The 16,372-nt window shown below is 36.9% G+C and overlaps 2 protein-coding genes and 1 pseudogene across 3 annotated transcripts; 2 read left to right on the forward strand and 1 right to left on the reverse strand.

Annotated features, from left to right (window-relative positions):
- Positions 1–15: 15 nt before the first annotated feature.
- On the reverse strand, positions 16–5,386 carry LOC113304056 (annotated as a pseudogene).
- Positions 5,387–6,619: 1,233 nt separating this feature from the next.
- On the forward strand, positions 6,620–10,232 carry LOC113304067 (probable galacturonosyltransferase 12). Its single transcript, XM_026553165.1, has 6 exons — positions 6,620–7,011; positions 7,855–7,910; positions 8,019–8,183; positions 8,548–9,141; positions 9,226–9,528; positions 9,621–10,232. The coding sequence occupies exons 1-6, from the start codon at positions 6,801–6,803 to the stop codon at positions 9,903–9,905; spliced, it is 1,614 nt and encodes a 537-aa protein (XP_026408950.1). The 5' UTR covers positions 6,620–6,800; the 3' UTR covers positions 9,906–10,232.
- A 2,162-nt stretch (positions 10,233–12,394) lies between these two features.
- On the forward strand, positions 12,395–15,290 carry LOC113333327 (putative zinc finger protein CONSTANS-LIKE 11). 2 transcript variants are annotated; one of them, XM_026579842.1, is made up of 5 exons: positions 12,395–13,019; positions 13,198–13,410; positions 13,980–14,317; positions 14,561–14,617; positions 14,701–14,828. In XM_026579842.1, exons 1-4 carry the CDS (start codon positions 12,426–12,428, stop codon positions 14,577–14,579), a joined length of 1,164 nt encoding a protein of 387 aa, XP_026435627.1. In that variant the 5' UTR covers positions 12,395–12,425; the 3' UTR covers positions 14,580–14,617; positions 14,701–14,828. The 2 variants fall into 2 exon arrangements, with proteins under 2 accessions (XP_026435627.1, XP_026435622.1); XM_026579837.1 differs by lacking the exon at positions 14,561–14,617 and having other exon boundaries at positions 14,701–15,290.
- The last annotated feature ends 1,082 nt before the right edge of the window (positions 15,291–16,372 follow it).

Consider the following 16,372-nt stretch of genomic DNA (forward strand, 5'->3'; position numbering starts at 1 on the left):
AAACTTGATAGAGAATACAGAAAGATATGTATCTCAATAAAAAGAAAAGCAAATCCAAACGTCAGCTCTTTGTTATTCAATAACAATGACAACAATGTGCTAACAAATGAACATTAGGAAAGGTCCCATTTATCTTGCTAATGACAATTGATCTATGGAACTCAGTGACAAAATTCCTGTGTATCGGAAGTATGCTCCAAAGCATTTCGACTCACTCTTAGCAGGGAAATGCAAACCGTTGGCCAAAAGAAAACCTAATATAAAGTTCCAAACATGCATACAGAAATGTTCACAACAAAAACTCTAGGGATCGTCTTCACGGCACTTCTTGCACTTGCATCTGAATCCATAGTCTGCCAGCAGTGCTTGTCTCTCTTCAAAAGGAAGGTCTTCATCGATGTATGAAATTGTAACCTAAATATCCACAACAAAAACTGGTCAGACAAACGAATTTTGAATGTAGTGCTTATTTTCTTTTCTGAATACTGCCAGACTGAAAAATAGGCCAAGAAAATTACTTCTTCTCCCTTGGATATGGGTTGAAGCGCGATTATTGTTGCTTGGCCATCTTTATCCTGCATTTGGTTCAGAACAGAATTTGAATTTTGTCATTAAGTTCAAATTTAAAGGAAAAAAAAATGGTTTTGTAACCCGCAATTTCAATTGTATGTATATTACCTCTTCTCTTTTGAATGCTTTAGCATTAGGACAGCAGGAATGGTTCATACAACTCTGAAAGGGAAAAAATGCTGAACCTGTGAGGAATCCGCAAATCAAAGGTTAGATACGTTTCACGGATATATTTAATTATAGCACTGATGAAGCAAAGAACAGATGCAGTTTCTACGAATGCAAAAAACAGTCAGGCCAAAGTAAAAGGTAGGTTGATCCTTGTTTTTTAGTAGTTTCGAAAGTGAGGGCCTTGTTTGAAAGGGAGAAAAGAAGAGCGAGGAGAGAGTCATGCTCAAGGAAATCCCACATAAATAGTCGACATGTCCTGTTCTCAAGTCTAGAAAACAACAACACACTTGTAGTTGAATGCACTAGGGTTAACACGGTTGTATATTGTTACATTAACGTGCAGCTAATAACGAACATGGATGGCTTTCAATCACGATATTACATTTTTGAGATAAACCACAGAAACATGATGTGGAGTTAGTGTGAACTTCAAATGACCAGATGCTAAAAGTAGTTAAGTAAAATTAATCTAAGAAAGTAGGCCAATTCCCTGTTTGATTGAGATTTCAAAAATAGGCAGGTCGTTTGTACAGGCTAATAAGATTCATATTCACGATCCTCAACAGACTGTTCAAGATACAACAGGTGCAGAAGTAGCAGATCCATTGGTGGCTTCATGTAAATCCAAAAAGGTCTGAAGACCAAGGTTTTCCAACAAGTCTCTCCACACAGGAACCATCCCGTCAGTACAAATCTCCACAAGGTTTGGCTCAGTGACGTCTTCATGGCAATCAACTGCCTGACTGAGGAGTCGTCTAAGGAGATCATTTTGATGCTCAGTCTTTCTTTAAATGCTAGATATTTTCTGAAAAGAGGTCAAGGTGGAACTTGTTTGTGGGTCCTAGAATTCACATTACATATTTTTAACCTATAAGGATTTCATTTTAAACATGCTCAGGTGAAATCATATATGGCAGAGAAAGACTTATTTGCAACCATTAAAAATTCTAGACTTCTAGTTTACCTGTTTATGATATTTTGCTAATATTTACTGGTATCATTATACCTTGTATTGTAGAACCAGCGCCGCGCCCAGCGATGGTCTAGGTGGGCTAAACAGTAGAATGGGCTAAGAACTGAACTTTTAGGGGGGCTATTTATTTTTCTTCAAAATATACTCATGAAAAAAAAGAAAATTGGGTAGGTTTAGAAATTTTGGGGTGGCTGGAGCACGCCAGCCTCCCCTAGTTCCGTCAGCTCCTACTAGTAACGTTCAATATCAGTCGAAGTTGATCCTGAATTAACCAGCATGTCAACATGCCCTAGCTTCCAGGCACTTACAAAACACCTAGGGGTGTTTTACAGAAATCCTACCAGGAAGTCCACAACGTTTTCTCTATCTTTCCTCTGGTTTCCCTCACCTAACTCTCCAAGTCTCTAAACCACCTCATACAAACCTATGTTTAAATTGAGAAGAATAAATACCTTCACAACAAGCTGAATAGTCATCACCAAGAGCATCTAGAAGTGGCCGGGTAGTTCTTTCAGCTTCTTCCTGAAACATAATCTCTAAGTTATCACGAGAACGGAAGTGAAATACTGAAATATATAGATGTTAATTCAGTAGATGCAGACTAATGATGACAAGGAGGATTTAAATGCTGACCTTTTCCTTATCTGGAAGATCATCAACATATAAGAAATAATCTTCCACCGGTGATGCTACAACCAAATCGCTGCATTTATGAATCCATGTCAGATTAACGAATGAAAGATAGACCCTCCACATTACTATTTTTATCCAAAGATCAGGAATTCCTGATTCTTAAGTAGAGTATTTCGCTACGCGCAATTTCGATCTGTTACTTGGCTTCCGAGGAAAGCATAATTTTATAGGGGTAGGAACTTACAGATTATTTAGCTCAAACATGCCGATGATCTGACCATAGATTTCAAGCGAGAATACTAGGCAAAGTCAAGGTTGTCCATTAAATACCTCGGATAACCTAGAAAACTCCAATGTTACATATTATATCAGCACTTAAACCTTAAAAGGATACATGGTGCACACTCTTTGTCGAAGATTGCCTTCTTTAGGAGATCCAGCGACTGGGAAAGTCAAACAAACACCAATAACATTTTACAGGAGGAAGGCAATACAAATATTTAATTTTTGGTGAAAATATCAAGATCATTATATATGAGAAAGGTAGACAGATATAGAATCATGAAGATCAACCAAAAATTGGGCGGATCAGTATACCAGTTGCTGGTATCTTTTCAAATCCTAACATGCTTCACATACAATCAGTAACACTTACGCAAATGATTTGAAGGCATATACCTTGAATGCTAGCTCCTTAATTTCCATTCTAAAGGAAGTTTCATCGCAACTATCAACATCATCTGGCAAAGCAACACACTCCCACCACCTAAAGCAACACCAAAACACAACAGCTTCAATTGGGGCATTACAATGGTTTCAGAAAAGGACTAAGAACAATAAAGAAATGAATCAGACACCCTGAACAGACACGTGTGTGAAGTACTGATTTATTATGCACATGTATATTGCTTATAGTACTTTATACATGTTATCGAGAAATGTGAAAATGGAACATAAATACAACTAATTATTCCTTCATCTAATTATTTGGATTACAAGGAATCTTCCAACCCCGAAAAGACCAAATGTCTCTTGCTATGCCCCATAACTGTTAATATTTCATACTCAGAAAAGATCCTTCACAAGGATCCCTCATCCTACCGGCGCTTTTAAATTAGTGTATATAAAGGCTTCACATAAGATGATCAAAACTGTTGTAATAATGAGGTACATAATAAAGAGAGAGTACTCATACAAACACTAAGAATTACCTTCTCTTGTATCCCATCGATACGGGTTTCCAAAGCCTCCAAAAGCAAAGAGAATTCAGAACTGTCAATTCCATTTTTTCCAGTAAGTCGCTCTCGGCGTTCAGTTTGAGCTGCTTTCAATTTCTTATACCTTGAAATGGTCTGATGAAATTGTCTGAAAGTAGAAACAAAAAGATAAGTTCATACAAGAATAATATTTTACTTATTAATTAGACATATCTATGATGACTAGCATACATGTTTGATAGACATCTAAAGCTATTTACAGTTACCCCATAAAAGAGTTCAAAGGTGAGGTTAAACAGCTTGAAACTGCCTCCTTTGGTAGCTATTAAGGGCGTAGCTTCACTAATTGAGATTACAATACAGTGTTGACTCAGGAGCTGGAGCATTCATATTAACAAACAGGAGACATGATTTCCATACTTTTGAGAGTACATTGCACACAAACTATGGCACACCTAGATCAATAATAAACCACAATAATGCAATATAACCAATCATACCTTGGCAGCAAGTATGAAAATATCGTTTGTCTCTACAATAAGAAAAGGAGACGGATAAGAAAGAAGGTACATGATGAGAATGATAACTCGGACTTGATGAAAATGCTGCTAATGTGTCTATTAGTACAAACGTATAATGCTGTTGAAATCCTACCATTAGCATGTTCTATGAAGTTTAAGATTGACTCCCGGCTGGCGGATACTGAGTTCTTCCCAGTACATAGTAAAGAATGAAACAATTCCCAATCAGCGTCAGCACAGGATTTGCTACAAAAGAGTGGAAGCCCAACATCACTCTAAGGAACCACAAATATATTATCAGCATTACAGAAAAAAATGGAATAACACACATCTTCACGTACTCTACTCATTTACTTGTAGCGAAGAAAAAACTGCATACAGAAAAAGAAAAAATGTTCTCCAAACCTGCAGTATTGTGCTTCATCACACCCACCAGGACATGGAACGGATGAAGGCAAGTTGAATTGACTCGAGTAAGGCAATTTTATATCACCCTTAAGCAATGATTCTAGAACTTCCTGAGAGAGAGGTATAGCCTCCTTTTGTTGACTATACGAGCATGAACCCTCATTGTGGCTCGTTCTATAGGAATCATCTTCCTCATCGGATGAATCATCTAAACGACACTTTTTTGAAATGTGTGAGTGTGTCTCAGTATCACATTCTTTTCTAACAGATAATCCTAACTGTTGCAAATAGAGTTTCCTACCAATTTGAAGTTCTATTGAACCGATAAAGCGGAAACAGTAACTACATACTAAACAATCAACCTGCAATTTGAAAGAGAGCAAACAATATTTACAAACTCATATCAAACCGACAAGAAATACACCCAAAGTAATAATAAAAGAGTATAAAACCTTATTTGAACTATGTTGAGCTCCAACAAGCATTTGGTCCTTCAAAACAAGGTCCCCCTCTTTGAATTCTGATTCGGCAAAAACACATTTTCCAAATTCTCCGTCTTGTTTGATTCTGAGACCAAGGCATTGTCTTTCTTCTACAATCTTGTCAAAATAATTCTGTTTCAAGAATGAAAAGTAGAATATCAGAATACAAATTAATTCAGTTCTCATCTAGTATTAGTTGATGAATTTTATTAAACTTGAAAAACAAAAAATTAAGAAAATTACCTGAACATCGTTAGGGGATGGAGGTTTAAGAAGAAGTGATATTTTGTCTGAGAATTCCAAATCAAGAGGGCATATGACATCCATTGAGGATGAACAACAAGCTTCCTTGTTACGGAAGTGACGAGAGAGAGGGAGCTTTAAGAACTGTCAAGTGACGAGAGAGAGGGAGCGGCGCACTGCAAATCTCTATGGCTCGTTCAGCACCCTGGTTTGGTTCCTTTTTAGGGCGTAGATGGGCCAGGGCCGAGTCCAGTTTGGATTATAAGCTCATTATCGTTAGGTACCCGAATTAAGTTAATGGAGCAGAAATGGTCTCTTTCTTGACCCGGATTAAGATTCGGTCTGCTGACCTCGTCATACCTTAAGGTCATCAAACTGGCCATCAAAATCTTTACGTCCAAAGTAGGACTGTAGGAGTAGAATGCACGGTTTATGACGCCGTGATAGAGGGGCTTTGGCGGGATGACCACAGACTTGAATTTTTGTAAGCTGGACGTTGAAATTTTTAGGCATGGAAACAGTGTTTTTCAAACGTATACGACTGGCAAACGTTTATATTAAGTCGAACCCATTAATAATTTAATTAGTTTGCTAATATGCACATCCCGTTTCCTTCCCACCAACCAAACCCCATTTTCAGATTAATACGGGTAGCATATTGACATGGATGCATTATACATTGCCATAACTACTTGTTCAATTTATATAATTAAGTCATTATACAATATTAATTTGCAGTCTAGTTTGTATTGAAACAGCTCATTAAAAACTATCATCGGCATGGATTTTCTTATGGAAGTCATTATTTAGAAAAAAATGACTCAATTCAATGGGAGTCAATTCAATTGAAGAAGATATCTATTTATGTGCTCAAAAACAAAATAAAACGAAGTAAGAGTTGAATTGGAGAATATATATGTGATGGGTTCCTTCCTGGCTCTCTTACAGCTCGACCAATAAGCCTTGTTAGATTGTTATTTAAGAAGTCTTTTAAATAGGAGAGAGTTCCCTTTTCTTTTGTAGTTGAGGGATATAGTATAGGAGAGAAGGGGGTGTCTTTTTCAATTCTAGCAACTCTGTTTACATCAAAAACCCAAACATCTCACTCCGATCTCTCATTTCTCTTTCCCTTTCTCCAACTGATGGAGGCAATATGAAGCAATATATCCCCCAACCACAACAACACCAACAACAACACAACCCTGAGCCTTTTCTCTATATTTATTCTTCATCTTCAAAATCAAGCCAATACTATAAAATTGACGAATCTTTGAAACCTAAACAAAACAACCAACTTTCTTTTCAGTCCAGAGTCATTTTCATTTACAACAACCGTTTCAGAATTCTCTCAATATTCATATATTACTTGTAATTTAGCCTGTTTGCTAAGCAAGGTTAGGTAAGAGACAACACAACAATAACTACGACCACCTCACTTCTCTTCCATTTACAGTATCTCTCTAACATTCGTCTTTTTGTAGTTTTCTCTGAGAGCAGAGAGACAGAAAGGAGTGGATTCTTACAGATATACAGAACAAGTTGATATAATTTGGCTCCGTTTTTCCATCCAAGTTTAGTCAAAATGCAGCTTCATATATCCCCGAGTTTGAGACATGTAACTGTATTTACAGGGAAGGGAGTAAGAGATTTCATGAAAGTAAAGGTTGGATCAAGACGGGTTTCGTATCGGATGGTTTTTTACTCGTTATTGCTCTTAACATTTTTACTTCGGTTTATATTCGTCTTAACAGCTATGGATACCATTGATGGGGAGACCAAGTGTTCAACTATGGGTACGTGCATATATATCTTCCCTCTCTGATCACATATATATTATTGCATAACATCAAATCCAAAAAGAATATGTTCTAGTATTGTGTTTCCAACAATCTCATTTTGAGAAGATAAAATCTACAGGATATAAGTACTATCTATCTCATTACAGGGCTGATTACAGCTAGGATTAATCTGTACTTATTACTTTGTTCAAAGTTCAAACCCAAAAATGCTCTTTCTTTTTTAAATCATTGCCTCAAAACACAGTTTAGTATACTTTAATTTGCAAGTGTTTATTATTCATTAAAGTACCTAATTAACTTAAGTGCATAAGAATATGTTTCCTTTCCTCTAATCCATATCTTTGTTTTTTCTTCTTTTCATTTATCGATAGAACGCGATAAACCGTCTTAGTACATATATATACCCTTTAATTAAATACTCTGATTTAATCCATCAAAGTTATCAAAGATATAGATAATTAGATACTAATTTTTGTTTTTCGTATTTAAAATTTACAAAATAAGATGGTACTGTACTGGTATATAATATTGCATAATAAGATTTTGCTGATGCTAATCGTTGGATTAATATGATACATTAAATTAGGGACCCATTTGAAAGTGAGCTCCAATCTACCCATCTGTCCCAATTATAATCATTTGAGAAGCTTTGAAATTCCATTCTTTGCCAACCTAATTTACCTAAAACATATTAGTACATGAAAAGTGATGCATCAACCATAGAATTAGACACACACAAAGAGAAAAACACATGTTTCACGAAAAGAAGATGGTATGATTTTTGTGCTTGATTGATTACTTGTTTTTAAATAATAGTGTATTTTGTTCGTTGGACAGGATGCGTGGGGAAAAGATTAGGACCAAGATTTTTCGGAAGACGGATGGATTCAGCGGTAATCTAAAACTTCACTTAAATTTTTTACTTTATTAAAAGTCTTTTGATCATTTTGTAATAGATATGATAATACAGACTAATAATGTGTTTTTTAACAAAAATTAAGGTACCAGAAGAGGTTTATAGGATACTAGAAGAAAACGTTAATCAAGAAAGTATACAAGGACTAGGAAAAGACCAACTAGTTCCACAGACGTTAGAGGACTTTGTTGCAGAAATGAGAACAACCAAGTCTGATTTGAAGACATTTAGTATGCGACTTAAAGCTATGGTGAGTGAGGACGCATAAATTCATTTTGAAAACTCTGTTTCTTGTTTGCATGTCTTGTTTGTTTCCCCTTTACTTCTAATCAAAACATTTTTTGTAAGCTAGTCAATATCTTCTGACATAATGATCATAGCTTCTCAACTGAAATTTTGTTGACAAATGGGGTTCTCTTTTTGTATACTTCCTGATGATTTGGATGTCTAAACTCCTCTTACTTTATGACTTGTCGCGTATCCAGTTAGTTAGCCGACTATTTTGGTTGAGTCGCAATTCAACTCAGATTTACGTAACACATTTTCTTTTGTGATGCGCGAGTCTGATTCAACTATGAGACAAACTAACATTTTTGATCTGTTTTTTTGTCAAGGTCACCTTACTTGAACAAAGGACACGAAGTGCCAAGATCCAAGAATACATATACCGTCATGTTGCATCCAGTAGTATACCAAAACCACTTCACTGTCTTTCCTTGAAATTAGCCAATGAGCACAAAAACAATGCAGGTGCACGACTTCAGCTCCCTGCAGCAGAGTTTGTGCCAAATCTCGTCGACAATTCTTTCTTTCACGTCGTCCTCGCCTCTGATAATGTTCTGGCTGCCTCGGTCGTTGCTGCATCTCTTGTGCGCAATGCATTGCGTCCTGAAAAGGTTGTCCTTCACATGATAACTGATCGGAAGACATATTCAACCATGCACGCCTGGTTCTCTTTGCACCCTTTAGATCCGGCTATCATTGAAGTTAAAGGGATGCACCACTTTGATTGGTTCACAAAAGGAAAAGTTCCAGTACTGGAAGCCATGGAAAAGGACCAGAAGGTTAGGTCACAGTTTAGAGGTGGATCTTCCGCAATTGTCAATGCAAATACCACTGAGAAGCCTTATGTCATTGCGTCCAAGCTTCAAGCTCTTAGTCCCAAGTACAATTCAGCAATGAATCACATTCGTATCTACTTACCTGAGGTAATTATTACTTGAATTAGTCGACTCTACATCGTTCAAGTGTTTGGAATGATCAACTTCTGACTAAAGATTTCGTTGTTTCAGTTGTTTCCTAGCTTAAACAAAATAGTATTTTTGGATGACGACATCGTCATTCAAACTGATCTTTCACCTCTCTGGGATATAAATATGGAAGGAAAAGTGAATGGAGCAGTAAAAACATGTAGAGGAGATGATAAGTTTGTAATGTCTAAAAGATTCAAGAGCTACTTGAACTTCTCGCATCCGATAGTAAAACAAAACTTCGACCCAAATGAATGCGCTTGGGCTTATGGGATGAACATTTTGGACTTGGAAGCATGGAGGAAAACTAACATTAGCGAGACCTACCATTACTGGCTTCAACAGGTAACTCCAAATTTTAATTCCATCACTTTACTTTTGATGCCTTAGTTAGCCGCACTTATATCAAATCTCATAATTTCTTGATATGCTTACAGAATCTGAAGTCCGAGTTGAGTCTATGGCAGTTAGGGACATTGCCCCCTAGTCTTATAGCTTTTCATGGTCATGTTTACACCATTGATCCTTTCTGGCACATGTTAGGACTTGGTTATCAAGAAAACACAACTACAGCTGAAGCCGAAAAGGCTGGTGTAATCCACTTTAATGGTCGAGCGAAGCCTTGGCTCGACATAGCTTTTCCCCAACTTCGAGTATTATGGGCCAAGTATGTTGATTTTTCTGACAAGTTTATTAAGAGCTGCCACATCAGAGCCTCTTAGTTTTAAACTTAATGAAGAAAGAAAGTTCAGATGATATGTGCATAGTATAGTGAACAAATTTCAAGAATTTGAGAAGACTTGGAAAGAATTGGTGGTTGATTAGGTTTTGAGAGGCTTGAACATTGGAAGAACATAGCACTGACTCTGGTTTCAACTTCTCTAGATGGAACTGCTATTCTTGTTACTTTTCGTTCTTTCGTTTTTCCTTTTACCTCATCGAAGTTGGGAATTTTTTTATTTTTTGAATTTTATTCTTTTGAGCCAGCTCCTTGTATTTATAAATTTAAAAGGTAGAGTTTAATGGAAAATTTTATAATACTATCTGAAGGGCCGTCTCATAGTATTGGAGGCTCTAGAATGACTCAAAATATGGGCCCTTTAATATTGGACATTTTCAAATGTTTTAGAAATGTGAAAATTATTGTAAACTCCATGGACAACTGATTGTCTAGTCACCAGTCAAACATAAAATCATATAATGATGTATCCATGAAAAAACCCAGTCTACTCGGCATCTTTCCTACATTTAGAATTTAAAAATCATATATTCACTTGTCCAAAACAGAAAAGTCTCGTGCATCACAGTTGCTCCGGTATCATAGCACACTGTAAGCATAAGAAAACCAGAGGCGCTCGTTGTTTACGTGTCATACATATGATCTCAGATCAACAATGATAATCTAAATCTACACGAAGTCGCTATAAGCCTATATATCAGTATTGGTTGCGGCCGTTCATATCAAGTTACATGTGTCCTATTAATTCGCATTTATAAGCTCATTACATACTTGTCCTTTTCGAGCACATTCCTTCCTAATCTGTCCTAAAATGTTTTCGTACGGGAAAGGGAAATAGAGCGAGTAAAAGGGAAGACACCTGATTCTACTATGTAAACGATAAATTTAGAAGTGGGTTAACACTACCTTTGTTACTCTTACATTGGAAAAAGGGTTTTTAGTCTAGGCCAAGGATATGATGTGGTCCCCTCTTAGTTTTATGACACCTGTTACAACTAAAAACCCGTCCCTCCAAATTCCCGTCAACATTTCACTTTTTGAGAAAAAATAGGGAGTTAAGAAAAAGAATTAGTTACACTTTCTCGTATTTAACTAGGGCTGCACATGGGTCGGGTTGGGTCGGGTTTGGCCTCACCCACCACCCGACCCACTGCTGGTGGGTAATTGAACTTTTCATCCGCAACCGACCCACCATAATAATGGGTCGCTTTTCACCCGATCCACAATAAGGCGGGTTGGGTCGGGTCGGGTGGTGGGTTACCCGTCATAACTTGCAAATTACTTGTATCATGATTCATGAAGAATTACAGAATTCAAGTGTAGAAAATTAAAGTTACTTAAAAATGAAGGAGACAAATATTTTCCATAAATTTCTTTGTTAACACCTAATTTACTACTAGGGGTGGATAAATCATTTCCGACGAGGCATGCTGATCAGCTGATGAAGCAGCCATTAATCAATTTAGGGAAGAAGAGTCTCCGTGACTCTGTTTCTGAGAAGGAGAGAAGAAGAGGCCGAAGTGATAGGTGTGGGCTGCGAGTGCGATGCTTAGTTAGGGTTAGGTATTTTATTTTTTCAATCCAATGGCTGAGATTCATTCTAGGATAGAAAATCTAAGGGCTAGCATGCTAGGGAATATTGAGCGGGTTGGTGGGTCGGTTCGGGTGAAGGAAGTTCATACCCGCAACCGACCCAACATACGGTGGGTTTTCACGTGCCTCACCCGTAGTCGACCCATACGTAGATGTGTCGGTTCGGGTACGGATATTTTTCGACAGGTGTGGGTCGGGTCGGCGGGTCGAGTCGGTTATGTGCAGCCCTATATTTAACTGTTTTAAAACTTTTTTTTCTTCTTTATAATAGGTGTTACAAAACTAAGAGGGATCACATACTTGAAATATGTGGCCCAACCACATCGTAGCCGCACCGTTTAGTCTAGAATCAACTTTCCTAAATATAATGTACGTATGGTGCACCTACCTATAAACTAGGGTCCATGAATTAACAGAAGAAGCTGACTATAGCCTTCATGCACGATCTTTCTAATTAAAGAGTCCGCGTCATCGTCTTAATATGGTACTCAAACCAGTCTAACTGCATTTGAGCAAGAAAAATGGATAATTATAAAAATAAGTAAAAACTAATCTTAGTAATATCTGAACTACTTTTACATTGTGCACTGCATCTGAAATTATTTTGCTGTTGCGTTTCAGTTTTTTCCGATTCAAAACCTTTAAATGCGTCATCTGTTTCATTAAAAACCTCTTCACTTTTTCTTCATTTTTTTTTTCCATTTGCTGGGGTGGATTCAATTACTCTGATTTATTAGTTCTTGGTTTCTCTCACTAATAACAACCTTGGCAAGCTTCTGGCACTCTTCTATGACTGATCTTTGTAAGTCACTTGATGTTTTTCATTCATTATGACGGATTTTAGAAAATCATATTCTTAAATTATTACTGTAGGTTAACAATAATCTGAAAGGAGTGAAGCAAGATTGTGATGAATCCGTTATGTCAACTCTGTGGAATAGAGAAAGCACTAGTTTATTGTACACCAGATGATGCTCGTCTTTGTTTACAATGTGATACTGTGGTTCATTCTGCCAATCGTCTTTCACTACGTCATTTAAGAGGAATAATGTGCGACAGATGTTATTCGCGACCAGCATCAATACGATGCACAGAAAATTCTTTCTCATTTTGTGAAAATTGTAGATCGAATCAGAAGGGTTGTTTAGTACCTAGTCATCCTCACTTGGAATTGCCATGCTATCCACTGTGTCCATCTGGGCCCGAGTTCTTGAAGTTATTTCCTTTTGCTTTTGATGCTTCATTTCTAAATGGGGCGGATTCCGGGCCACTACTATCAGTATCAGGAGGGATCTTGTCTACCATAGAACACTGTCTTAGTAATGGTTGGGATTCCGGCGAGAATGGGAATTCCGTTGTGAATGTGTTGAATGACATGGGACCTTGCACAAAGTTTGAACCTTCAATTAATCCACCTATTGCATTTGAAAATACTCCGAGTTCTATGTCTTACAATAAAAATCAACCAGATTTGTTCCAAAAGGAGACAGATTTCTCACCTGAGGTAATTTCTCATTTTAATCTACTTAGCTAGTCTTATTTTTGGTTTAAGAAGTCGCTTTTTGCTACTCGATTTACCTGTTCAGCTGGATGCCATTGAGCCCATCTCCAAGGTTGAAATTTTGGGTATCTGAAACTGATTGTGCCTTTCTTTTTTTGTTTTTCAATACAATGTCTGACAGGGTCTTTCACAATTCAAAGATATTGAATTGTGCGAGGACGATGACATTTGTGAAGGCTTCAACATTGCGGATGTTGATTTAAGTTTTGATGGGGATAATCTATTTGGCTGTGCACAAAGTAATCCCAAGTTCATTCCAGGGATGGATTGCTTTAACTTGGACAAAGATATCCAAGTTGTTGATTCATTGCATCTTCATGAGAACGACATAGAGGTTGGCGCCAACACTATCGAACTTTATATTCATCTTTCCTTGCAAATAAACATTATAAGCATCTGAAGTTACCTGGTTTCCTGCAAAGCATAATGCTTAAAATAATGCGCTTCTATCTTGCCATAACTTCACCCATCAATCATGATGTTATGCTTTGTCACTTTGCAATATAACTTGTTTTAATGTTTTCATTTTCAGTTTAGCGTCTGCAAATGCTGATAGTATTTCATTTCTAGCAATGCACGTCTTCACTTAGGGATAAGTAGATCGCTTTGGCAAAATAACAGGGCTAGTTCATGCTTTCCTTACAAGTGTAGAGTTGAATGTACATCAGGTTCGCTCAAGTTCACTTCTCATGCTAACATTGATGATACATAACCTTTCTGAATTGCACGTTTAATCTATCTCTGATTGCCTCTACAATTGCATTATCTGATTTCTCAGTGGCTAAGTCTTATGAACTGATGGAGTCCTTTCTCATGTTAACAACTATATGTATTCACCACTAACCAATAGGTAATTCGGCTCGAGTCCCATGACTGATAATGCATTCTTTCTTTCTCCTTCAGGTGTCTTCCTCTATGCAACCTGATTGTGTAGGTCTTCAATCACCTTGTGTCACCGGGTCAGTAAGCGTTTCACAGTGTGTAAACAGTAGTATGGATGAAGTACTTTTAAATGCCACTGGTGGCAACAGAAGCATAAATTTAAGTTTTTCAAATGAACCTCAAACACTATCTCTCTCCAACATCACTGGAGAAAGAAGAGTTTGTGATTATCAAGATTGTGGCGTATCATCAATGTTCCTAACCGGTGAATCTTCATGGGACCCAAGTCTGGAAACTGGGTCTCCGCAGGCACGCGAAAAAGCAAAGATGAGATACAAGGAAAAGAAGAAAACCCGAACGTAAGTTTGTCAATCTTGTTTCAGCAATAGATTCTGCATTCTACTTTGTCTGGGTGGTAGCTCATTGTAAAATGGATTAATGAAACTCACATTTTTTCCCCGGAAAGGCGAGCTAGTTTCATACATATAGGATAGGATGCAACACTAAAGCTGAAAATATAGACATTTCCAGAATCATGTTTTTTACTTCTTTTTGTGTAAGAATTTTACTGAAAGATTTTTATTTTATTTTTCTTGAACCAGCAAAAGGAGAATGTATTAAGGATTGAATCAGCAAAAGGAGAATGTATTAAGGAGAATGTCTGTTTTTTTAGAATCAATGATTTATGTGACGATTACATCCTCTTAATTATATTCTAAAATGTTCTTTTACATGCTTGTAGATTTGGGAAACAAATAAGATATGCTTCTCGTAAAGCTAGAGCAGACACAAGAAAACGGGTGAAAGGCAGATTTGTGAAGGCTGGTGAAGCTTACGACTACGATCCTCTACCATCAAGAGACTATTGAAAACACTTTTGTTCGATATGATATGATGTGGTATATGAAATTGGTCTCCACACCAATTTGAGAACACTACAAATGATTTCATACGAAAACCTGCAAGAACTTACTGGAAAAAGTACTTCTGTAACCAGATACATAAACAAATATAAACATTATGGAACGTTAGGAAAAGAAGGAAAAAGAAGATCAAAACAATTTGATTTTTCCTTACTGTTTATATAAGTATAGGCACATGGATTTTACACAATAAGCATGCCGAAGAATGCAAATCGCTATCCATCTCCTGATGGATGTTCATATGAGCTCATGTTAGCATATACATCTCTTTTTGCCGCTCCCCCCTGATGTTAAGCTGCTGTCAAACATTGACGGAATTGGAGGGTGCTCCAGCCACCCTCATCCAAATCTCTAAAAGCCACCCAATTTATTTATGTTCATTCATCTGTATTTTTTGATTTTTTTTTTGTAGCCCCTAAAAGTTTAATATTCAGCCCACAATATTGTTTACCCCGCTTAGACAGTTCTGCTGTCTAAGTCTTTTTGTTGTTTTGGATTTGTACATAACTGCCTTTGATTCTAATAAAACTAGAAGTGGAATTCTGGAATTTATTGTTAATGCCACTCAGATTAGCATTCCGAAAATGTACTCCCTTCGTTTCAGAAAAAGAAAAAAAAAGATTGTTTTTTGAAAATATTTCTTCAATAAAAGGGTCTACAAATAAGCATATATTCCCTTAGCTGACGTCCTTTACAACCTAAGAGTTGCTTCAACTCAATTGAAGAAATTAAACCAATCGTCCTTCCACGGATAAGCATATATATGTGATTTCCTCTTTGATTATAGATCAATGTGAGACTGGAAATCGATCGCTCAAAATCCGGACTTATGCTTCCCGAAGAGAAGCCTAGATTATTATTCACCTAACAAGTATTAAACTTGTGGAATCAAAAAAGTTTGAGACGAAGAGAAGTTTGATGATTTCTATCTATCTTGATTGATGAAGCAAACTCAACAATCGATCAAGATCAGGTTACTCGGGCTATCAAGATAAACAATAGCTGGACCTGGCTTCCCAAATCCCTATGAAGTCTTTGTAGTCGCTAAACCCTAAAAGAGTTTTAGGAAGATGACGACTCTAGTTTACAATTATGACACACAAAAAAGTAGTGTCGGGATTCAAAGATCCTAGTTGCTTTAGGTTCCCCTTTTATAGACCTTCAAAGCATAGGTTGGTTTAGGTTTAAGCTAAGATAGCTTTGGAACCAAGCAATCAATATCCACCATTGGATGAAACTTTGAAATGTGATTGACGTATCAAGATATACCCTCTGGTATGGATGACCCGTAACCGAACCGTGTACAAAGACAACGTTCATGAATGGTTAGCCGAGACTAACCAACTGTACTATAAGCTTGATCATTTTCATATACCACTTAAGACTTTAATCTTGAGTTACAATAATGTGATCAAATATGTCTATGGTGTTTTTAGAGATTGTTCAAAGGATATCCTTGTTCAAATGCTAATTATCTTACAGAAATAATTT

The sequence above is a fragment of the Papaver somniferum genome, chromosome 1 (genome assembly GCF_003573695.1).
Source record: "Papaver somniferum cultivar HN1 chromosome 1, ASM357369v1, whole genome shotgun sequence".
Classification (NCBI taxonomy): Eukaryota; Viridiplantae; Streptophyta; class Magnoliopsida; order Ranunculales; family Papaveraceae; genus Papaver; species Papaver somniferum.

What these genes read in the sequence shown, in the direction of transcription:
- LOC113304067 (XM_026553165.1), top strand. Translation starts at nt 6,801, where the DNA reads ATGCAGCTTCATATATCCCCGAGTTTGAGACATGTAACTGTATTTACA. An exon ending in GAAGACGGATGGATTCAGCG is followed by an intron (nt 7,911 to 8,018) that starts GTAATCTAAAAC and finishes ACAAAAATTAAG; the next exon opens with GTACCAGAAGAGGTTTATAG. An exon ending in GTATGCGACTTAAAGCTATG is followed by an intron (nt 8,184 to 8,547) that starts GTGAGTGAGGAC and finishes TTTTTTGTCAAG; the next exon opens with GTCACCTTACTTGAACAAAG.
- LOC113333327 (XM_026579837.1), top strand. Translation starts at nt 12,426, where the DNA reads ATGAATCCGTTATGTCAACTCTGTGGAATAGAGAAAGCACTAGTTTAT. An exon ending in TTCATGAGAACGACATAGAG is followed by an intron (nt 13,411 to 13,979) that starts GTTGGCGCCAAC and finishes TTTCTCCTTCAG; the next exon opens with GTGTCTTCCTCTATGCAACC. An exon ending in GAAAAGAAGAAAACCCGAAC is followed by an intron (nt 14,318 to 14,700) that starts GTAAGTTTGTCA and finishes ACATGCTTGTAG; the next exon opens with ATTTGGGAAACAAATAAGAT.